This window comes from Pleuronectes platessa, chromosome 7, assembly GCF_947347685.1.
Source record: "Pleuronectes platessa chromosome 7, fPlePla1.1, whole genome shotgun sequence".
Lineage (NCBI taxonomy): Eukaryota > Metazoa > Chordata > Actinopteri > Pleuronectiformes > Pleuronectidae > Pleuronectes > Pleuronectes platessa.
The window spans coordinates 14,843,738-14,868,325 of NC_070632.1; the positions used below are offsets into that span (position 1 = coordinate 14,843,738).

The 24,588-nt window shown below is 42.0% G+C and overlaps 2 protein-coding genes across 2 annotated transcripts; one reads left to right on the forward strand and one right to left on the reverse strand.

Moving 5' to 3' along the window:
• The first annotated feature begins 2,927 nt into the window (after positions 1–2,927).
• On the forward strand, positions 2,928–7,136 carry islr2 (immunoglobulin superfamily containing leucine-rich repeat 2). The gene is made up of 2 exons (XM_053427011.1): positions 2,928–3,152; positions 3,789–7,136. The coding sequence occupies exon 2, from the start codon at positions 3,792–3,794 to the stop codon at positions 5,913–5,915; it is 2,124 nt and encodes a 707-aa protein (XP_053282986.1). The 5' UTR covers positions 2,928–3,152; positions 3,789–3,791; the 3' UTR covers positions 5,916–7,136.
• A 1,329-nt stretch (positions 7,137–8,465) lies between these two features.
• Positions 8,466–21,151, reverse strand: stra6 (signaling receptor and transporter of retinol STRA6). Its single transcript, XM_053427434.1, has 17 exons — positions 20,902–21,151; positions 19,833–19,899; positions 18,742–18,824; positions 17,772–17,905; positions 17,169–17,335; positions 16,139–16,264; positions 15,366–15,433; positions 13,905–13,984; positions 13,748–13,809; positions 12,982–13,144; positions 12,743–12,818; positions 12,190–12,323; positions 11,475–11,592; positions 11,192–11,293; positions 10,925–11,088; positions 9,998–10,138; positions 8,466–8,686 (listed from the first exon to the last, which is right to left on the reverse strand). The coding sequence occupies exons 1-17, from the start codon at positions 20,970–20,972 to the stop codon at positions 8,466–8,468; spliced, it is 1,977 nt and encodes a 658-aa protein (XP_053283409.1). The 5' UTR covers positions 20,973–21,151.
• Between the last annotated feature and the right edge of the window lie 3,437 nt (positions 21,152–24,588).

Sequence of the window (24,588 nt, forward strand, 5' to 3'; positions counted from 1 at the left end):
AAGCAAGTATGCACTTACTTTTACTTGAGTAGAAACGTTAATATGATACTTCGATTATACTATATTACATTTTTTTTAATCTATTTGTACATAAACTTCAGTGAAAGGTTTTAGTACTTCCTATTCCAGCTAGTTACACAAAAATGATAGCAATTGTCGTCTGTAGTTACTGCGTTCTATCAGCAGAGGTCACTGCTGTCCAGACCTACATGTTTACAAACATAACTAGGGCAACCTAAATCCCAACCACGAGCTCTTCAGTCAGTACTGAAGCGCTGTATACTTATCAGAGTAGAGACGACACTGTAAAGGAACTTTAACTTTAACCGAATTGTCAACTCTTACAATAATATTGATATTTAAATGGATGATTTTATGATGCTGTCTGCAACTGCAGTTTCTGACAGCAGAGGGCACTGTCGTTTCACAGGACGGAAATATTGACAACCACAATCTTTAACCATTTTTCAAAGTCTGAGGCCTCAGCAGTTTGAGTTAATTGTGTATCTCAATTATGTCGATGGTGCTGGGGGATCTTTTGATAAATGCCGCTGAGATTATAATTACTGCTGTGTATGAGTTAGAATACAATGGAAGATGCTTCAAAAGTTTGTGCACTTCTATTGTGTGTCGTTTCTAGGTATCAGAACATAACAGAAACGCCACTATTAGTATCCATAATGCAACATTTCAAATATAATTACTCAAACTCACACTGAAATTCCCACAAATGTTGACGTTAACACATCAGATGATATAAATATTCCCAAAGAGAACAGTGAACGTTTGAACTTTAAACTTTGAAAGTTTGATGAACAGTTCAACTCATTAATTACTGACACTGTCTGCTGAACAACATATTATCAAGTGGCTGATCCAAGCTCCAAGGTTGCCCAAGCAGAATTGAATCTACCCCACTGCCTCAGCACCTCCAGTACCAATGACTACTGTTGATGTTTCAACGTTTTCAAACTTAATCTAACTCTTAAGTACCTGATATCCACTTTATTAGTAGTGCTTGTTGTTCTCTCACAGAGACAAAGGGAATTAATTAAACATCTAATATTGGCTAGTCATCCCCTTAACAGAATACTGAGCTTTTGTTTGACTACATTACATATTAATGCATGTGAAGTAGTAGCATGGTATATCAAGCGAGACAGTAGGCATACAAGCAGGTAAACAAGCATACTAAAAGTCCAACCTCACAAACTACAGACAACAAAAAGAACAAACCAGAGGAAGCTCAAGGGATATTAACAGATGACCTGACAGAGGAGAGAGCGGAGCATAGAGACTTCACACTGAAGGAGGCAGTGATATGTGAACTCAGGCAGGACACATTGGAGGAGGTGCAGACAAACACAGGAGCAGGAAACCAGACCAAGACAATAAGTAAAGTAAGAAACACACACACAAGGAAAGAAGCTTTAAAGAAAAAACGTTAGAAAATTTGAAAAATTCACAAAAAGTTCTAAAAAGTCTCCTGAGTCTAGTTAAGTCTAGTTGAAGCCCTGAACACGCACCTTTTATACAGTAAATCTATGAATGCAGGAAATATAAAGCTTAGTCACATCATCACATTATCTCATATTTAGAAGAAACTGTTACTCTGAAACACATTTGATTTGCCTCACTTAGAGTCACACATCTCATATTAACTTTCAAATATAGCATGAAATACATTTTCACACAGTATGAGGGCTGCGACTTTGGTTTTCCATCCTTTTAGGCATATTAGGGAAAAAATACGGTTCAATTTCCAGCAAACAAAAACAGTTTTCCTGCACATCTCAGATTCTGGTTCCTCTTTAATTGTCCCTTTCCCATGTTGCAGCAAACATGGGAATGAAATTCCATACTCAACAGGTCAGGGAGTAGGGGGCACTTTTAAAAACAACACAAGAAACGTTGAATACATAAAAATTGGGCTGCGTTAAAACATAGCCGGCATCCGACTATATCGTTTTCAGACTTGAAGATTTATGAACATGTCTTTGAATCATCGAACAGGCCTCTTAAGCTGCAGGAAATGCCAAAATATTATGGTTGTTCCTTAGAATCTTAAACTCTTTGCCTTATAGAGCTTATTGTTTATTAGCCAAGTGGTGTTCAGTTTGAATTGCATGACAGAGAGAGAGAGCTATACTGTGGTTCACCAGACGATGGCAACATTTCAGCAGGAAACGTCTCCTCTAACAATAATGACTTAAATACTTAGTGAACTCTAATGACTAATGATGGTGATTTAAATAATTAATAGACATGAATCATGGGCGATACTTCGAAATCAAAATTAAAAACAATCAAGTGGATTAATCACAAAATAAGCACAGAGAGGGAGCACAGTGAAGTTCAGGTTAAGATGATTAAGAATAACACTTTTTTGTTTTTGAATTAAAACGATTTAGGTTATAAATCTAATAAGGTTTTACATATTACCGAAGAATTCTGAAATGCATTCAAATGATCAGAATCTGTTGCGTAATAGTTGTGCACTTTAGACTCTTAATTCAGCCTCTTTTTGTTTGTTCAGTGAAATAGTTATTCTAATACAACAATGCTGCAGAGATCCGTGTGTTACGCACTCGAGCTGTACAACTTAAATGTTGGAATCATGCGTTTGGAAACTCTCGGCCTGCCTCTGTAGTTAAAGACAATAGGCAGCAGGAATGAGGTCAAAGATTACAGGCTCGGGTCCGGGCCATAAATTAAACATGCCCATCCTGAATTATGAATTGTCTTTGCGGCTGCAGGAGCCGGAGCTTCTGTATCTTTATTATTGAGGAGGGAGAGAGAGAGAGAGAGAGAGAAAGAGAGAGAGAGAGAGATGGGTGAGGCTGCGCGTTCCCGATTGCTTTTCTGCGCTCCGTGGCTGCGTGGACGCGCAGTGGAGACCACACTCGCTGGAGAGGGGAGGAAAAAAAAAAGCGCACGACGGACTGGAAGCAGCGACTCAACGGGAAAAAAGATGTGCCCTCCACCGCCCTTCAGCAGCGCTGCCCAGGTCCGCAGGAGTCATGTGAAGGGATCCACCACATAGGAGGACGAGGACTTTCCCTTTTCTTACATCATTAAACTTATTTCAGAGGAGCGTAAAAACTCAGAGGGTGATTTATAAGACGTTTGGATTGAAGTTCACATAAGACAAGGTAAGAGGATTCAGCGCGTAATGGGGCGGTAACTCCTTAGAATAAAAAATTATAACACCGATCAGGAGCTGAATCTAAGCTGTGGGACAGTTGTAATTAAAAAGAATCGCACGAGACCATCTGAGCATAAAGTGTTGATATTTAACTCTTGTTTGGATTAAAGTGTATTTAAATCAAAGGCTTGGACACCACACACACTCAGTGTGTCTGCACCGGACTCAGAGCAGGAGAGACCACATGCTGAAAATGTGATACTCACCATATGTGCATGCATGTGCTTTGTAAAGTGCACGCTAAGTCCTCAGCTAAAACTGTCCATGTTGCTTTTGTGGTGTTATTTGGAGAACTGAAACTTTGCATGTGATGCTCTTTGATTGTGTGTCAGCAGCAGCAGGGGATTTGTTCATCTTGTGTCGTTGTTTTCAGCTTCTTTGATTTCATTAGTTTGTAATGTTATTCTATGCCTTGTGATGCCTCTTAATTAACCCACTACCACTAAAACACATTTGTGTTGATATGAGATAAAAGCTTCCATGTAACATTTCCGCTGCCGAAGCCCATAATGGACATAATGGACGTTCATGTGGATATTGTTTTGTTTGTCTAATGTCTGGTAATTGATTCTTGCATGTGCAGAAAATGGCGAGAAGGCTCCTGCAGCTCGTCGCCTTGTGGACTTTCATGATTGGAGTTGTGCAGTGCTGCCCGGAGCTCTGCAGCTGCCAAGACAAATCTGCCCACCAGTTCGCCGACTGTGCTTACAAGGACCTGCTGGAGGTACCTTTGGGTCTCCCCTCCAACGTGACCACTGTGAGCCTTTCCGCCAACAAGATGAAGTTACTGAAAAGCAAAAGCTTTGTAAACATACCCCAGGTCACCTCCCTCTGGCTGGCCCACAATGAGATTGTGACCATAGAGACGGGAACCTTGGCCCCCCTCATCCAGCTCCGCAACCTGGACATCAGTTACAACAAAATTGTGAACTTTCCATGGGAGGATCTGCACAACCTCACTGCCCTGCAGCTCCTGAAAATGAACAACAATGAAATGGTGAACCTGCCGAAGGATGCCTTCTCCACGCTCAAAGAACTGAGGTCCCTGCGAATCAACAACAACAAGTTTACCACCATTGTGCAGGGAACCTTCACTGCTCTCGCCGCCATGTCCCACCTTCAGATCTTCAACAACCCTTTCACGTGCTCCTGCCGCCTGGAATGGCTCAGGGACTGGATCTCAACAACCAAGATCTCTGTTCCTGATCCAAATTCAATTCTGTGTGACGCCCCCGAACACATGAAGGGTGCAATGGTTACAAACATCCCTAAACTGGACTGTAGGGCCCCAACTGTCGCTATAACCAATCAGCCCAACCTCGAGAGCACAGAGCTTCAAGAGGGTTACCTGGTCATCTTAAACTGTGAGCCCAAAGGAAGTCCCAAACCACAACTCACGTGGGAGGTGATAGCAGGAAATCAAAATTATCTCTTCCCCCTGCCTTCCACTGTAGAAATAAACGACGCGCCAGTTAATGATAAAACCACCAATAATCGATTCCTTGTCTTTAGAAATGGCACTCTCATCATCCCTCGTTTGAGTAAAAAGGAGGAAGGAAACTACAGCTGCTCTGCGGTGAATGACTTGGGCAGAGCAGAGAGCAGCGTTCGAGTGGTTGTGGCAGGAACCACGAAACATCCCAGCAACTCAATACCTGACCCTAAAATGGACAATTTCAATCCATCTGGTAAAAAAACCACAGACTCAAAAAAACTCAAAAACAAAGTGATCAACTGGACCAAGCCTGATGAGAACACAAAGAGTGAGGAAGGTTCTTTGGACAAAACAGACGCAGTGTTGGTGGTCCCGAAGGACCCCACCTTTGCGAGCAAGTGCGGAGTGAGAGATAGCAGTGAACACATCTCCAACCACGCCTTCAACCTGAGCCTGGACGACCTGAAGCAGTACACCTTTGATTTTGGTGTTATTGCGTTAGAGGTGTCGGAGACGGAGGCCAAGGTACAGCTGAATCCGCTGCAGCTTCCCAGCAGCAAATCCAACCTTCATCTGAGTCAAAGTGAAAAAGAGGAAACAGTGGATAAAGAGCCGATAGGTTTGTACCAGAGCTCGTCAAGTCAATCCACCCTGGACATGCTCTACCTCTGCATAAACACAGGCTATGGACACTCCATTGTTCAGTGGTCCAACATAGAGGAGGGGGTTAATGCCTACCACTTCCATGGTTTAAAGCCTGGCACCAATTACACACTTTGTCTCACCTATGGGGGGCAGGACTGCCAAGTCCAAGTTGTCTTCACAACCAGGAAGAAGATCCCCTCCCTCCTCATCATCGTTGTTGTCAGCATTTTCCTTCTGGGTCTGGCCACTGTTCCATTACTGGGGGCCACCTGCTGCCACCTGCTCTACAAGTACCAAGGGAAGACCTACAGGCTGATCATGAAGGCGCACAACCCGGATCAGATGGAGAAACAAATGGCCGGAGATTTTGATCGCAGGGCGTCTTTACTGGAGTCCGAGAAAACCTTCGACCCCAGCGAGGGGGATGGCGAGGCCGAGGGGGAGGAAGGGGACGGAGAGGGTGAGGCGGAGGGGAGCGTGGTGACCGAGTCCATCCCCGGGTCCTCGTCCAAAACCAACCAGGAGGAGTTCGAGATGGGGTCTGAGTACAGTGACAAGTTGCCGCTGGGCGCGGAGGCGGTCAACATCTCGGAGGAGATCAACGGCAACTACAAGCAGCCGAGCCGCTGAGCCGCGGATCTGTGCGGCTCCAATGTAAAATATTTTGCTTTGAAATAGCCTACATCTAAGCAGGTAACTCACCCACTATTACCACACGTGAAAAACGCCTGATGAAAGAGGTGGAACTTATAATTCTGTCTCTCTCTTTTTCTTTATACCTCAGAACGTCCGCCAATCACCGAGAACGTGAATTGATTCATGTGACATTTGTAGTCTACTGTAAGGTTAAAACGAGCAACACGCGTTTACAATGCAAGCACAAATCCGTCGTTTATTACCGAGACCTCAAAAGCGACAGGACAGCCATGAAGTGTTTGTTCCCTTTCCGTAGGACAGACAGCGCCGGGCAGCGGCGCGCAGTGCGCAAGCGGCGAGGCACGGAGAGCTGTGCGTAATCATAATGCAAAAATAACATTTATAAAAAATATACTCACAGTTTTTAAGAACAGCCATTCCTAATAAGCCATTCCTAATAAAGTGACATCAGGGAAAATGTGCTCTATCTGTGCAAAGCGGTGAATGAACCTTTTCTTTTTGGGAAACAATTCTCACACATCCTCTCAGGTGTCGGTGCTCCGACTCCACTTCGGTCGTCCAACGTAGCAACAGATTTGGATGATCATGAAGACGATGGTGGTGATGATGATTATATTTGAAGATTTATTACAGACGGAGAAATTTCCATTCGGCGTAATTGCGCACGGCAGCACCCTGCGCGCTGTCCTGTGACTCCAAAAAGGGACATTTCACTTTCTGGTGCGTTGTGCTTGACGGGATATTCCCGGGTTATTTACCAACAAGCTGTTGTTTCACGTAACGTTTTCTGCTTTAAAAACCAAACGATTTTGACCTCTTTAATCGACGGGTGCTTTCTATGATATAGCCAATAGCCTCCTCTCGCTTTTTTCCGAATGAACGTGTCCATGGCATGTCACACGTAATTTCCTTGTGTGGTTTCTTAGTGTAGTCTATAGAGGACTGTAGATGTTGCTGTCAACATGTGATGTAAAGCCATGTCAAATGAAATTTACTCCGATGGTTTTTTTTACGACGGTAAGTCTAAAAGAAGGACGCGTGTGTGTGCGTCACGACGGCTTCACGTGTCTTGTAATTTCAATGCATAGTGAGTTTTTTTGTGAACTATGTTGTAAAAACAGAAATCCCCGTGACCTTTTGAGAGTTTTTGATATCATTTTATGTACGTGAAATTAATAAAACAGATGAAAACTATGAAGGACATTTTCTGGATCTGTCATTGACTCTAGAGGGGAAAAGCCACAGCTCACATTGTTTAAAAAATTCGTTATTTTCTAAATTAATCTGAAAAACATACGCTATCCAAATACGAACATTTTATACAGTGTTGATATTGATTCAGATAAGGCTTTAAAAAAAAAGTGGTGTAGTTGCCAATTTCTGATGCATTTCTTTTTGTGCTTCTTATTATGGGGAACATTTTAGTGTCATAATTTCTAATAAGAGAATAAAGCTACACTGGGACACTACACTGCAGTATTTTAGATAGTATGTTTATGCAGAAGGCGAAGAAAAAGCCCTGCTGTGTTAAATAGTGCTGATGAATTAAAAACATCCTTCCTTTGTCCTTGTTCTTCTCAGTCCATGCAGGAGCAGCATCACACGGTGCATTTTTACAGCTGAATTAATCCACAAGGCAAACATTCATATAAATAATGGAGAAAACAAGTATATGTTTAAGTTTTATTTTCACAGTAATCAGAAAGAACATTATTTTTTATATTTTCACTTGAAAGTCAGCATTTTAAAGGTCAACGCAGAGAAATTCAATGTTGGTGAATATCAGAAAACCAGATAGGATTTTGGACAACACAACAAAAAGCAAACGCTGGTGTAGCAGCAAGTGGTTTTGGACTCAAACGTCTACAAATAAAAGAAAAGACAGCTTAATTTGTCTGGTAATTCCTATTCCACAGGTTATTGTTAATTACATAGAATGTGTACAATTGAAACAATTATTACCCCGCCGATGAAAGCAGTTCATTCTGTAAAGTCATAAATAGTGAACAGCTCTACATATAAATACTTTTTTAAGGGGATGCTTCAGTGGGTTGTACAGTATGTGTTTAGTTTGGGCGTGCACCATGTTGCATTATTTGTGCACAAAGGAATAGAACAGCATAATGGAAAACATACGTGATTATAACTAAAATATAACATGAGTGCTGCCCCAAAATAATCACATAAACGTATTGAAAATGACATGAAGAGTGTGTTTAGTTGGGGGAGCGGGGCCACACAAGCTTTCACATCAGACTGAAGTCGGTGGCCCTCACACTCAAAACAGCCAGAGCAGCACAAAGGCACACAAAGAAAACACACAATCTCCAGATAAACAGAAAGAAAGGCTGGTTGCAGATGAGACACTGAGCTATAAGTGCACTTATTTTTGTACCGAAGGCACACACATCTTCAGTAGGATATGGACAAATACTGTGATGGTAGAATTTGCCCAAAACCACGAGAGACTTTGTAGAAAATCCTCCATCAAGGTCACATTCATGCTGAAACGCTGGCAGCAGCCTACACCTCCTTGGTTGCCGCCTCCTTTTTGCTCCCCTCCTTGGCACTGCGGCTGAGGCTCCCATTCACAAAGCTCTCTGCGGCCTGACGCTGGAAGTGCTTCCTGGTGCCCACCAGGGACGGGTTATTGACCAGAGTGTAGAGGAGGTGCCAGTGCCTGCGGGCCCTCTTGGCACTGGACACTTTGCAGAGTTTCTTCTCCTGCTGGACCAGCTGGATCCCTGGGGACATAAAGACATCATGAGAGGCCCCGGAGGTATGTCACTCATACAGTCCCAGGTCCCCTCAAGAACACACTATATATTCTTTTCCCCCCCATCTTAACTGGAATGGGAAAAGACTAATTTGAGGGCCACCCAGGACGGGCGACATGCCACAGAAAGAGTAATAATAGAAAGCAATCATATTTTAATCCTCTAAGCATGGTAGGAGCATATTGTGTCTGCCATTTATACACTGAAAGCCTAATCCCCTTGGGCTACATGAATATGAAACAGGCAATTAGCGTAGCTCATCTATGTAATCAGCTACTCATGGACTCATCCTCATATTACATTATTCCGCAGAACGCATTGTTCTCTAGATACAAACATGCAACCTTTCCAGTTTGGAACTGGACTCAGCTGCGACTGAATACCAGACAGATTCCACAGCAACAGATGAGGCCTGACAACGACAGTCACCAGATGTGGAGGCGGCCTTAACGTTGCTGTTCGTGCTTAAGGTAACATTATTTTTTACATATAATGTACATTGTGTTTTGTTTGGACTGGTTAAATAATATTTATAGCACTAATCTATATTGTCCTTATCGTCCCTCTGTGATAGCGGCTGGGGGCTCAGGTGAGTGTAGGTGTGCCATGTGGGCAGCTTATTAGTTTATGACAGATCTGATTAAGACCAGCGGCAGCTCTGTAAATTATTCCACAGCGAGACTCAATTTGCTCCTGACATATTGAATCAGAACTGCTAAGCTTTCATTTATTCTGTCGGTGCAATGAAAGTGTTATGATCTAATTGTGTGTTACAGTGACCTGCTGCTGTGTTCTTAAAGTACTATGGAGGAATTAAAGATGACACACTGTCTTCAATGGAGATTTTAATCTTCGGTCTATCTGTAAAAATATACATCTTCCTTATATCATGAAATCTAAAACCATTAATGTATTGACCCTTCCAACAAGTGTCTGCGTTAATAAAGCTCATTCCTCTAGGACTTAAACATGTAAAGCATGTTGGCACTTTTTCAAAGATTTACGTCTTCAGTATAAATCCAAGTGCTCTGGATAAAGTGAAGGCAGGAAGACAAGGAAGGAAAGTAAAAAATAATTAAGAGATTCATGAACATGTTTGCTGGTTTTGTTTTTTTCATGGAATTTGATGAAAAAGACAACAACAACAAACAAAAAACATCGGCCATTGTTTTCAAGTCTTAAGAATACAGTGAAGCCCCAGTTCCATGCTAAATCAATGTGCTGTGTAAAGAAATGAGGGTGCGGTCTATGATCTGGAGTGAATTTTGCACCACTGACCCTCCTCAGCATCCCGTGTCCTCTGTGCAGCAGCATCGGTCTCCTGGTCCACAGACTGAAGCAGCATCCCGCAGAAGGCCTTCATCACAGGGTGAGACTGGCTCACCTCAATCTTCAGATAATGAGCGTAGCAGCGGTAGGCTGCAGACAGACAGTGGGGGGGGGGGGGGGGGGGGGGGTCACTCAGACTGGGCAAAAGCAATAAACACATAGGGCTGCACCCCACGTTGGCTTTGAGGCAATCACACATAATGGCTGAACAATCTCACTTCTTTTTTTTAAACCACCTGCTTTTCCTGACAACAGATGTCTTAAATCTACAGCCGGTTCAGAGACGGGGGGGGGGGGGGGGGGGGGGGGGCAATTAGAGTCCCCTGCACTGCCCAGAATACAGATATCATACGAGCTGCAGTGAGTCGACGGCAGCGTAAAGTGGTGAGGATACGCATGTCTGGCTTCTAAGTGGGATCAGTAAAAGTGCATTTGCTCACAGAAAATTGCTTCTCTTTAAGCCTCCAAGGAGAGAACACAGTGACATCCACAAAGGTAAAAGCAAAAGGTTTATACCAATGAATATGTTAACAAAACTAACTACTCTCTCTCTCTCCCGCACTCTCTACATCTCTCTCTCTCTCCCCCTCTCTCTACCTCTACTACCAGTCTATTGATGTAACTTTGAATAAACAGGTGAACAGTTGTTTGCTCTGCCGCAGCCTCAGGGTTCTGTGGACACAATTACTCCAGGTCATTTGTACAGTTTCAGAAAGAAATCTGCAACCAGCCACAGACCAAGGTAACAGCCCAGTCCAAACAGGATGGGCACTGCACTGGTATATTTCATGCAGATAACATTGAGCCTGACCAAATGCCTTCATGTTGCCAGAATAGACAGTGTGAATCATTATCTACACAGAGAATCTCCCTCACCTGGGTCAAACGCCTCCACATTGCGGTTAAGAAGACTGATGTCCAAACGTCCCATGTGAACAATGTTGAACAGGGCGGTGATGATCATGCGCCAGACTGCCAGGAGCACCCCAATCAGGACATTGACTGGAAAAAGCAGGTAGGTCAGCAGGAACAGATTCCCCCTGTCAGACAGGATGGATCAATTATCAGGGAATAAAACACTTAAGACACTGCAAATAAAAGAAGCACCTCTGATAATAAATCACGACGATCTTAGAAAAATACCTGTTGTTTAGGTCTCGAGTGCCTGCTGTCTTCTTGATGAAGCAAAACCTGGCAGTGATGTGCTGAATCAACACAACCAGGAGAATCATCAGCCAGAAGGGCCTGAAAGGACAAAATCAACAATCAAACATCAAACATCTCCCGCGGTGAAACACAGAGAGCGCCAAATACATTTGGATCTGGCAGGACATTATGTGAGGCAAGGCCATTTGTGTACAACAGAATTTTCTTTTGGTCACATCGAAAGAGGAGGGTGATGAGTGTGGGACGCGACGATGCTCACCACATGCTCCAGAGGATCTGGAAGAGAATCAGGTTCTGTCTGTGCAGGACAGGTATGATGATGAGGAACACGGTGATCAGAAGGCAGAGGAAGAACACCATAGTCTGGACCATCATGCCTGAGGGGAAAAGATCAGAGCTTCAGGGCCTCAAGGCTTAAACCATGTCCAGTATCCAACAAATCGGCACTGCCCACACACACATCTCTCTCATAAAAAACCCTGACACGTCTCTAGCTGCTCGGTCAGTTGCTTGAAGGATCCAAAGATGCATTTAGATACATTTCAAGAGTGTGACCAGAAGAAAAAAGAATAATAAGGGAAAGGAAATTATAACTAGCGTGGCTGCTGGCCATATTAAGTGAAGAATTGCTATATATTTAGCATAGTCTATGATATAATGTGCAAACAGCTCTGTATTTATTCGATCAGAGTTAAAGATTTGAGGGATAAAATATTTTTAAAAAATTACAATTTCGGAAGGAATGAAAACCAACAGATTAAAATGGACCCTCTACAACCAAAATCTAATAATTTCATTTTTTCTTTAAAAGTTTAAGAAATTCCCAAATCGAATCAGGTCAGCCTCGAGCTCAACTGAATGTTTTTGCCAGATGTAATCACATTTTACACCATTTCTGAAGGAGTAAAGGGAAAATGTGTGGGAACCTCACATAGAAACTATATAAGCGAGTAGATTTCATAGTGTAACTGTACCGATGCAGATGTGAGCAGCTGTAAAGCTGGTGTATCCCATCCAGCAGACGAGCGCCGGCCGAGAAGCCCTGATGCTTCTCTGGCAGTTGTAAACGTTATAGATATCTCCTCTGTACAGCCCCTTCAGGTTTGACCTATAGAATATAAAAAACACACAATCAACACAAAATGTATGATTTATCTCTAAATGTAAAAACTACATTGTCAATTGAAGAGGTAATTTAGCAGGGGATAGACCCGAAATGCAATTCAATACTCGACTTGCAAAAAACATTAATTTTAATACGACGTAATTTATGGTAATAGCACAGTATTTCATGTCTTATCTTAATAGCCATTTTCAATTCTAGCAGCAGTCGACGCAGAGTGAATGCTATTCAGTCGGTCTGGGTGATTAGTACTCTATTATGTTATAATAACTCCAGGGTGAACCATTCCATTCTAATGAGGGGAGCAGGATGCGATGCACACACTCGGATATTGGAAACTTTTGGAAGAGAATATAAAAATAGAGAGAAAGAGAGGAGCAGTACTGGTTTCCTCTGAAACCCACCGATGCAGAACCATGGAGCGCATGAGCATAGCCAGGTTGACCAAACCAGACAAGGTCATCGCTGAGATGTAGCACACTGCGAAGAAAATACAGCATCCACAAAATATTAGCATGTAATATAATTTCCTGCAAATTTAAATAGCAAAAAATTCAGCTTGTATTCAGTTGCATTTAAAACTGAATTCAGAATCTCTCATGTCACTAAGTGGCTGAGTTAGCAATTTGTGATTTCCACTCACCTTCTACACACCACATGTAATACACCACGATTCGCACCACTTCCTGTTTGTCTGGAGACAGCATTATCCTGAATCCAGCCAAAACGTTGGCGATGTCCTCATCCACTCCCAGACGAGCCATCTGGAGAGTAGGCACCACTCCCGAGATCAGAAGGAGACCCACCTAAAACACAACCAAACAAACAAAAAATACAGGATATTGTTTATTTACTTTTATATTTATAGGAACATAAAACATAATCTGATAATATTCAGAGTCTGAGCTGAGGTTATGGACAAAAGGTCAGGGGAAGGACTGATTCTAATCAATATGCGATTAAAATTTTGACCTTATCACATCCAGCAGGGACGTCATTACTGTTTTTTTATCTGCCTTTCAGGAAAATTGCTCAAGAACTATTCAAAACTGATTTCTATTAAAGTTTGGAGCAGATCTGGATAAGTGGGCGTCGCCAGTATGTGTTTTGTATCACTTTCTTCAATATGGCGATATAGAGGAACTGTACGAGCTCTGCCCCTCTAATGTGCTGTTACATCATACATCTGTGCAAAAATGTGGAGTACTTTTTTATTTTAAAAGCCACTTTCAGGCATGAACTCTGGATAATGTCCGGACAATTGGGTCCCGACATTATGTGGACTTTCACATATGAATAAGGAAATTGTCTCTTCAGACGAGTTCATAACATCAGGAAATCAGGAATATTAAGAGTTCAGGGTATATCTGAGAGCAGCTACAATGATTAATAGCAGATATGGTGGTTACCTGATACAGTGTTATGAATGACACGACACCAGATATAGCCAACTTCAGTGGAAAACGGAAAGCTGTTTCAAAAAAGACAATAAGAAAAGGTTTAACTTTAAGAGATAACACATTATATCATGACCAGTCATGGAAGAAACAACGATCACTTGTTTACCTTCCTCTGGTCTGTAGATGTACGACTTCACAGCATCCATTATTCTTTGAGGGAGCTTCGGCGTCTCTGTGCTCGATGTGCTGACGTGAAAGATAAACATAGTTACAAACCTAAACCCAGCCTTGGACGTATTGATGATTGGATAAGACATTTTTTTGCCATCCTCTCCCCTCAGGTCAACTTCAAGAGAGGTTCTTTCTGTGTAGTCAAACATGGTGCAGTAGAAAGATGGGTCAGTATTTCCAGGTGCTTTATCACAAACAACTCTCTGTGAAACTGAATACATGAGGAAATATTTACAGGCCAGCGGATGAGTTTAAGATCTAAAAAAAAAACGCTGATTGTGCTGATTAGGGTAAAAAAAATTCCCAGTGGATTCTTTCTAATTCGGTGTCAGTGTCTAGGACAGCTCAACAGGAAGAGCAAGAGTTTCCTCTCGTTCGTCTCCATCACATGACTAACATTGGATCTTTGGCACGTCACTCACCTTGACCCACAGCCCCCAGTGGAGAGTTACGTATTAATTTGCTAGTGACAGTGGACAAACACAAGGCTGGGAAACTCCTAAACTCCCAAATGTAATGAACAGCCAGTTCTGGTAATTCAGGGCTTTTAACTACAGGATAGAAACCTCCAGGGGGCGCACTACAGGGGCTCAGGAGGAGGACTGTGCAACGTCCCTGGTGTGGGTCCTTTGTTGTATCTCAATCTTTCCCTCATTCCCTGCCATCTCAGTAATGTTTATAATAAAGACTTAAATATGCTACACCAAGGATAAACAAGAACATTGAATAAAACTAGGATTACCACGGTCACCACCCTGTGTTTAAACGCCTCCACCAACCAGTAGAGGACAAATTAACTTTTAAGATAACGTCTTCAAGAGGACCAAAAAATGTTTCTTAGGCCACTGTGCCCTTGACCTTTGACATTAGAACACTAAAAACAAATCACTTCATCTTTGAGTCCAAGTTAACGTATGTACCAAATTCGGAAGGATTCTTTTGAGAGTTCATAAGGTAAAAAAGGGTTTTGTGTGGTTACAGTGACCTTGACCTATGACCTCCAAGTTCTAATCAAGCTGTTGTTGAGCACAAGTAAATGTTTGTCCAGGATGTAATGCTTTCTCCTGAAGATGCTCCTGATACATCACATGCACAAGTACATGAGGTCATCGTGACCTTGATCTTTGACCACCAAGATCTTATCAGATCCTCCCTGAGTCTAAATTACTCTTAGTGAACTTAAAGTGCCAAATTTGCAAGGATTCTATCAACACATTCACAAGGCAAAGAAAAAAGAGGTCACTTGGACCTTGACTTTTGACCTTGACCCTCGACCACTGGCTGTCGCCAACTTGGAGACACAACAAAGGTCGATAAATCAAACGTAACTATTTTGGGGATTAAATGTTGGTCAAGGAGATGTAAATGTGTTACTGGTAACTGATGCACTTCTCACCTGATTTGGTTGGGCTTCTTCTTGAGGATTTTCTTCACATACTCTTTATAGTAGCTGCTGCTTAGATCCTAAAAACACAGCAACCGTATCAGAAACCAACTGTTAATAGTAGACAGGAAATATGCTGGCATAATGTGGCAAAGATGACTGATTTGGTGAATGGCCTCCTCCTTCATGAACAGCTTTTAGAAGTATGTGGTATAAATCACTGTCTGAATTCAAACTTTATTTTGTACACGTTGAAAAAGCTGTTAAGCCCACCACTGATAAGGGGGGTGGGGGGTGGGTCAAACTCCAGGAGATGGCTTCACCGCAGCTTTGTCACACCCATGCCGAGATTAGCATCAAATAAACACCGCATTGTGTGTCCTCGGTGAAAACAACAACGCAACCTTTTCATAATCTGATCGAGAACATAACATAAACCAATTACGTCAAATCTACTTAAAAATGATTAGGCCGCTGGCGTGTGCTCTGCTGGGCCTCAGATCCCCCCCCCCCCGGTCCGAGATAGAACGGGCACAATAAGCTCCGTTGAATAGCAGGCGGCTTACGAAAGGTTTCTCACATGCACAGATTCAGACGAAATGTGCATCTGAGTAAGATTTTTGTTTTTTTCCCCCCACAAATAGTTCAGAGTCACATGAACAAAGACCACTGATCAAACCACTGAGTGTGTTGTGGTAGCTGACCAAAATAGTTCCAGTGCCACAAAAGCTCTGCATCCGTCCTGAGGCAAGAAGGCAGGAACTACTTTAATTAAGAAAACTTACCTCTGCAACGTTGTGCTTTTCCGTGCCCTTTAAGCCCTTGAAGAGCAGAAGTGGATACTGGAAACTGAGGAATGCCAAGCAGGCTATCTGCGGCAGGCTGGAGAAGAGGGAGTAGTGTTTGTGGATCTGCAGAGGAATAAAAGAAGACTTGACATCACCTAGAAAACTATTTTTGGAGATTTGGAGAATCAATTAAGGAATACATAACCAAGCCATTGTATGGTCACAAACAAGGTGGACACAGATGGCTCAGTGGATTTTGGCGGGCGTCCACATTTTGGCCAAATGACCCAACACAACAAATTTAAAACCTCAACTTCAACCTCAAAATTATCAAAATTTACGACACAAATCTTAAAATACTAGTTCTTTTTTTTCCATGTTTAAAAAGAAATACAGTTCTAAGTGAATAATCAGTCAAGTTTAATCTGTTGTCCTCATGTGATTAAGTCTTTCAGGTCTGCTGAAATGCTCCTGGCAGCGTTTGCTGCGTGCCAAGTCATCATGGTGTAAAAAAACTAAAATAAGACGACAACCATGACTGTGTGGTGTAAAGCCTGGTCCCGTCTCTTTTTTCTGACACACACTAAACTGATTAACTGTGACAAAGCTTCTTAATTAAGACTAACAGACAGTGGAACGAATGGTTGTGAGTCGCAGACATTCGTTGCAAAGAAGAAAACCAAAACAACAGGGACGTGACACAAAATCTAGGATTTAGAAACAAGGTGTAAATGCTCGACTGGCAGAGTCCATGAATGTAGCTCAAAATCCTGATCCATCTATCTATCCATCTTTTCAAATCACATCTCTTACACAGACAAAAGACGAGACTTTGTTAGATAATCAATGGGTTTCCACAGCAAAACAGATCAGCTTTGTGTTGATGCAAAATCCTTAAACCTCAGACGGATGACACATCAGAGAAAATGACATTTGAAAGGCTGCTAAGACGCTGGAACCTTCACCAAACTGCTGTCGTCTTAAATTATTGTGGATCATTGTTTTGTTAGAAGTGATTGTTGCTTACCAACGTTGTTTTTGGACAGTCAATTTTCTGCCAGACCAGAACAACAAAGTGGGTCCAGGACAAGAGGCTGCCGAGCACGTAGCCCACTTTGTTATGCAAGGTGCCACATGCCAGGAGAGGGTAGTAAAGTGCGGGGTAGAAGAAGACTCCCAGAATCACCCAGTTCTCTGCAAATACAGCAACATGTGTCTGTGAGCATCAGAGGGAATATACACTGATACAAAAGCTACAACTTCTACATCAGTTCTGCTTTGCTTCAGTGTTTTGGGAAAAACATGGAAACTCTCTCTTATTGAAACTTGTAAGCTGCTATTTGAGGATTGTGTGAAGTAGCAGGGGATCGACTCCTTACAGTCAAATCTTACGTAATTTCATTTCAGACAAAAAATAAAAGCTGCTTGAGAAGTTTTCAGTCAAACTCATGACTCGAAAATAACACACTGAAGCAAGATAATCCAATTATATAACAAACATTTAACAAATGTAGATAAGTTATTAATAAATTAGGATTTAACAGCAGCTATAGAAGATTTACAATCTGTGGGGGAGAAAAGGGGGAATGCTCATCTAATATTAGATTGTGAAGAAAGATGACCTCCTCACGTTTGTTCTCTGGGTCCGCTGTGAAGGGGAGGGGGTTTGGGGAAATGACCAGGCCCCACAGTTTGCACAGGAGCACTCCAAACACAGCCACTGCCAGGCCCTTGTGCTGTGTATGGTCCAGGAAGTTGACCGGACTGTGAGATCAAGGAGCAGGTATTTAGAGCCCACATGTTACCGGCCTCACATTTAGATGAAACTGTTATTGACCAGAAATGATAACACTTCAAAAGGGAGCAAATACACTTATTTTTAAGTGGTTTTAACCCACAACTATGTCATTTCTACTGACTTAAGGTCTTTGCACACAGTTTTTCCACATGATTTTTTACGCCAGTTAAAACCAATAAACATAACCAATAAAAATCATCATGCACAGAAGCTTTGCACACTGATTCCGATGAATTTTATTATTCTATTAATTCCAAAGATTCCCAGTCAAGCAGTGAGGATGGTTTGGCTGTTGCCCTTTTTGGAAAAAGAAAACATTGGGTCCATCAAATCCTGAGAAGCAGTCAGGGACAAGGACAATTGCCTGTCTCTCATCAAGGAGCTGCAAACTTCTCCCAATGAAAAATACAAACTTGGTATGCAAAGACCTTTTAAGTACAGTGTGATTTTCTTCCAGGAAAACCTTGGCTCTTATCAGCATGGCACAGCCTGCAACTTGCTCAACACACAAAAATCCACCACAGTCTGTAAACTCTGTTAATCCAGTGAAGGTACAACAAGTATGAAAGCTTTTTTCCACCCAGCTCACGCGCTCACAATGACCAAGTTAGCCACTATGGTCACTTTCATCTGCTGGATATTTCCACTGGAGCAGACTCTGAGGTTAATAACTCAAGGATACATCATTAAAAAAGGTAAAATAAGCGCTGATAACGTTTATCATACGAGAGTTAAGTTGGAACTAGATTATTTTTTAAAGGGCTACAGCTTTTAACATTTAACCCTGGTGTTTATGCCTCACCTGAGTAAACCCGGGAGTCCTTTCTGTCTGTTGTTGGCCTTCGTGCGTCTGGCCAAGATCGCGAGGATCAGCATGATGACGAGCTGGAAGAAGAGGTACATCTGTTAGCATGAGATGCACAGCAGTGGCGCAGCTGTGGACCTCCTGGGGCTGAGGCATCACCCTGCAACTGACTAATTATCAGGGGGCATTGATGCCACAAAAGGCCAAACCTCCGTGTCTCATTAGTGCACCCCGTGGATGTGGAGTGAATGAAGTGTCATCACTCAAGATCACCGACCAGTAAGAGCTCAATGACCTGCCGTGACCCTGTGACACATTTAGGAAACACTAGGGTGGGAGGAATTCCTTGTGAACTTCTAAGATCCTCCGATTGAGAAAATAGTTGATACCAAATAACATCATTATGTAAACATAGGAGGAGACTTACAGACACTTGTTTTCACACTTGTCTGTTGGTTGGTTTGTTTATAAACAACAAGAGAAGAGTTTCCCACGAGATGAGGGTAAGTGGTGCCGTATGTGTGACGGAAGAACTCTGTAAAGTTTGGTGCAGATTTGGATTAAGATTTTTTTTTTTTACATTTTCTAACTTCGCAAGTTATTTTTCAGCATTTTCACAGTTTTCCCAGGAAGTAGTTCATATTGTTTCATATAGATGTTGAAGTGCTCTACTGAGTACTATTATATTAAGTTGTCACTTTGGGATTAGGATCCCCATCAAGTGAAGACGTATTAACAGGCCATTATAGAGTAGAAGGGACAGTTGTTTATATGCAGTAAGTGTGGTTTGTATTGAGAAGCATTGTGATGTGAATATTTCCTGTATTCTTTTCTCTACACCTGGACCTGCCTAAAAAAACAAAACATGTTATAAACCCATTTGTTCCATTGACTAATTCAACCAGATTTCATTAACATGCGTGAACAAAAGTTCACAAGTGTTTGAGATATTTTCCTTACTAGCAGACCACAAATGGTACTGAAATCATTACATTAGGTCATTAGACCGGGTTGATGATGACCAATGAACGACAGAAAATGGATGTGTAATGTTGCCTCTCATCAATCCGACAGGAACGTGGACTTACAGAAATCGCGGTGATGCATATGTGGTAGAGCCTGTCATCAGCAGTGGGGTCACATGGAGGGATTACTCTAAAAAAAGAAAACAGGGAAAGAAACATTCACACATGAGCAAAACAATCAATCGGAATCCTTCAGCCGCTGAGCTGACCTAACATGGACCTCGCTAAACCGTTCACGCATCACTGTGAGGAGCATGTGTGGCTTGTGGTCGAAATCCGGCAGCAGAGAGATTTGCATTAACAGGGATTGGCATCAACGTGACACGGGAAAACAAAAAACTTCTGTGTTCACGTTCCTGTACACTAACGGAGCAGGAATGCCTGGTCATGGGGTGGTAATTACGTGAAAAGGTTTGGAGAATTATACTCCATAGGTTTCCTAATGGGGCGCAGAGATGGCAGCTTCATGATTGGATGTTTGGACATATTTCACAAGAGTCTCTTACCTGTTGAAAAAATTTGATCTGGTGAAAAATTTCATCTCAGCCAACTTGGCTTGCTAGTGGCCTCACAGAAACTTGTTCCGTATTTTGTGTCAAATTGTTCATCTGAGGCCGATACTGAACTTCAATATTTTTTTACTATGAATCATTGTTTACAAAAGGAAACATGCAAAAGCAATTTAGATGGAATCCCCTAAAAAAGTAAGTGCAAGCACCCTGTTGCATTGTCACAAGGATCGGGAGTAAAGATGAGACTTCTGGATCTTTTGTCCGACGTTGCCTGGCTCCTTGATGTGCTACACCTTTAAAAATAGGTCCAGTAAAATGTTTAAACAATGAGGGTTGGGTTCATTCTTTATTTACCTAATACATCCAGTGGCTTGCCAGTTTCCATAGCGACCTGCACTCTCAAAACATGAAAAACGATACATCGTCTACTATAATATTACAAATTATAAGAACGGAAACAAGATCACACGCTGACACAGGCCGTGGTGATGGATGCCAAGTGTCATCTGAGATCTCAATGGAAGCTGCATCTCACCGTGATATTGTTCAGACTCACAAAAGTTGGATTAACGACAAATGCATTTTAAATCTGTTCCTTACGAATTCAAACGTGTACTTACTCCATTTCCATTTTGGACGGCGGAGGATCCAGGTCTGGATACTCGTAGTCCACAAAAGCATCCTTATCCATTGTTCTCTTTTTCAAGCGGATCCAAAGTTTTACAAAGAAGAACTTTTTACCACAACCTCTGATGGCACTCGGCTGCAATCCCCCTTTGACTCAGAGGGAAAAAGTGTCTCCTAAGTACCAACTATAGACACTGCAGCAGAGACGTCCTCGTTTCCCTCTGTTTGGTCTGCTCTCACTAACTCTCCCTCCTCCTCACAGCCTGTATACTCAGGTGCCCGGGTCCAACTGTGGAGCTGAGAGTAATGTGACAGGTCCTGGCTGCAGCGCGTTGCCTCCACCCTGCACAGGCCCTATTTCAGCTGAGGGTTGCCACCACACTGGGAGCCTGGGGAAGAGAGAGAGGGGGGGGGGGGGGGAGTAAGTGTGTGAAAGGAGGGAAAGTGGTGGAGATCTGGGCAGCCAATCTGCACGGCCACCTGCGGCTTACTGGGATTACATCAAGTTTTGGACTTGTGTTATTGGACTTGTGATTGTAAGGGTCAGGTGTGCAGGGTTATAAAACTCCAGCTAGGACTGTGTGGGTGGCTGGGAGCGATGAGCCAGATCCAGGGCTCCACATGATAACAGGGAAATTCTCACATTGTTCCCTACTGTCTTGATTTAGTTGTGAAACGTTAACAAAAGTCAATCCAGGTAAATCAGCAGAAGCAAATAAAGCAGGAGGATAGAAGTCACTTGTTCTCAGATCACGGCTCATCTCATATCTCATATCTCAGCATGATAAGGATCAACGACGGGTTCATTGTCTTCAGCAGATCAATTCAGATAAAAGGTTCCAGATAAAAGGCCATATTTATGTGGAAATAATTGTCTCACTAAATAAGGTACTTGGGTATTTATAGTTATTTTAATGTGTAGAAGTCTTAGAAAAACATAGTCAGAAATAAGACAAGGGGTAATCATGTAGGTTACAAATCAAGACGATACAAACACTAGAATGTCATCAGTAGAGCTCAAACCTCCACTAAGGCCCTAAGGATCCAGATTTCTATCTCGATCTACACCACATTACACCACGATGACAACATGACCTACTTGGCGGAGGTATTCATGAGAAAGATTCTAGCAATGATACGTGTGAATGAAGTGGATCTCACAAAAGGCCGCGTCACACCGCCCAGAGGAAAGGAATTTTATCTAAACTGTGTTAAAAGTGTTGTCTTTTGTCAGCTCAGGATATAAGTGTAATATCCAACAATCCATATGGACTAACCTTCATTGAATAAGTTATAATGAAGAGTGGTCTTTAGAATATTAAAATACATCCCTCAGAGAATAATTTAATTCAGCGAAGCAATTATTTAAATGATCACAATCAAAAAAAGAAACTAACAATCTATGTATTGTTGACGGAAAAACGTGTTTTTCTCCAGGCACCTTAAGTCTATCCAATTTCCGGGCCAACTAAAACCAACTAATTAATTGATTACTGTGTTAATCATTTTCATTATTGCGTTAAGAGAAATAGTCCCACATAAAATGGCTGAAGCTTCTAAAGTGTGAAGTTTTTCAGCTTTTCTCTACTTTATATCATTGTAACATTTATATCTTTGGGTTTTTGTCCTTTCAGACCAAATTAGATGTTATGTTGAGCTCTGCTAAAGTGTAACTGGGGTTTGTGACCATCAGTAATTTAAATAAATTAGAGATTTAAAAATAATCACCACAGCCTAGTTTTTATTGTTTATCTGTTACTCTTCATTTGACGGAATGCACCGGCACATCTCATCATACCAGCTTTTCAGTGATAACTCCTGAGTCATGATAAATCTCTGTTGCAGCCCACGGACATAGCCCGCTGTGACTGACAACCAAACAGATGTCGATCACACTAGAATGTGAGGCTCTCATTCGTTTCCCTCTTTGCATGGTAACCTGCTTACCCTCTTCCATCAGCTGCATGGATACTTCTAACTTCTCCGCATATTCTAAATAGAATTTGCATTTTTATTGCTAAGGTGACATATTTGATGGCAGAACTTTCTTTTTGTCAACAATATCAGTACAAAGAAGGAAAATTATCACAAGGAGCTTTTGACACAAGAAAAGCAGAAGCATGTGAGGCCCGCAGAGACACCCTGGGGTCAAAGGTCCTGGCGAACACCTTAGCTCCAATTATTTTCTTTCTTCTGCAACGAGGTGAATGAAGCTCCACTTATACTTTTATCTTGACCGCCATATACTTTGAAAGGTTGTACGTCTTGTGCAACAGGTCTGCATCTGCCCCTGCGTTCAGCAGCAGCCAGCTGAGACTAGGTCAGTTTTGCAACGCTGCCTCCATGTCAGCATACGCTCATTAAGCCGGGATTACAGTCACACAACCCTTAAAAGCAACACATTTAGCCTCCTAACACTCCTGAGAAAAACATTGTTTCTCAAGCATAGTAAGCCACCAAATCAAATATGCTCCAGACGGGAAAAAAGGCAGCCAAAAATAAAGGGGTCAGTGAACAAAGAATGCTTTGAACGGTTATAATGACTTCACAGAGAAAGGCAGGTTGATGAGACAGACGTCTCACTCGTACCAGGAAGTCGACTTTAAAAAAAAACATTGGTCTGAAAATCAAGCCACAAAAAGAGTAAAATTACTGATTGACTGAACGGTTTTTATAAACAGCGCAAATAAAAATATATAAATTATAATAACAGGCAGAGCTGATATGATAATTTAAGTTTTCCATATCTTTACAAACTGACTTCTACATCCATATCATCATCACTCCAGCACACTGTTGCTGTAACCATCAAGTGTGGCCACTGTTGTGGAAAGTAACTAAGTACATTCAGTCAAGCACTTTATTTAAGTACACATTTGAGGTACTTTCACTTAACTTTAGTATTGGCATTTATGCAAACTCCTCCGCTATATTTGAAAAACTGCAAGATGAATGGTTCCTTTTTGTTTCAAAAATTCTAAATCAACTCTCAAGTCTCTTGGATCAGCTGGAAAATGAATCGACACAGAGATGAATCACTCAAAATGTCAGATGGAATATTACAACATTTGACTGCACTTTGAGTCATTGTACTTGTTATATTTTAAGAACATTTAGCTGATAATAGTTTTTCTTTAAATGCAGGACTTCTACTTGTAGTGAGGTACTTAAAGGATTGCAAATAGTACTTCCACTTAAGTAAGGTTTTTAAATGGAGGACTGTTACTTGAAGTGGAGTACTTTTGAGTCGAGGAAATAGTACTTCTACTTAAGTAAGGTTTTAAATAGAGGACTTTTTACTCTGAGCACTTTTCAAATGTGGAAATAGCATGGATACGGTTTTAAAATGGAGGTAATTTACTTATAGTGGAACACTTCAATGCATGGAAATGGTACTTTTACTTCAAGTACAGGATGTGAATACTTCTTCCACCGGTGGCGCAGGAACGCAGCTCATTGTTCGCCTCGGCTGAACGTGGTGGCAGGTCCCTGCGCTCTGTGAGGTGCAGCTCCAGGATTCAGTTTCAAACCGAGCTCGTGGACACATCTCATCCCTTTGAAACTGAGCTCGAGCCAGTGACATCAAAGAGACTTTCCACCGGTAACCACAGTCACCTGCGCCTCATCCGGCAACGTTCTCACACGAGGAAGGAAACGTGCGCAGGCTTTGTGGGACTTTT

Excerpts from the sequence above, each read along its gene's own strand:
- islr2 (XM_053427011.1), top strand. The coding sequence starts at position 3,792 with ATGGCGAGAAGGCTCCTGCAGCTCGTCGCCTTGTGGACTTTCATGATT.
- stra6 (XM_053427434.1), bottom strand. The coding sequence starts at position 20,972 with ATGGATAAGGATGCTTTTGTGGACTACGAGTATCCAGACCTGGATCCT. Across the intron at positions 18,825-19,832 it reads TATGCATCACCGCGATTTCT|CTCGTCATCATGCTGATCCT; the intron begins GTAAGTCCACGT and ends CTCTTCTTCCAG. Across the intron at positions 12,819-12,981 it reads TTACATGTGGTGTGTAGAAG|TGTGCTACATCTCAGCGATG; the intron begins GTGAGTGGAAAT and ends TTTTCTTCGCAG.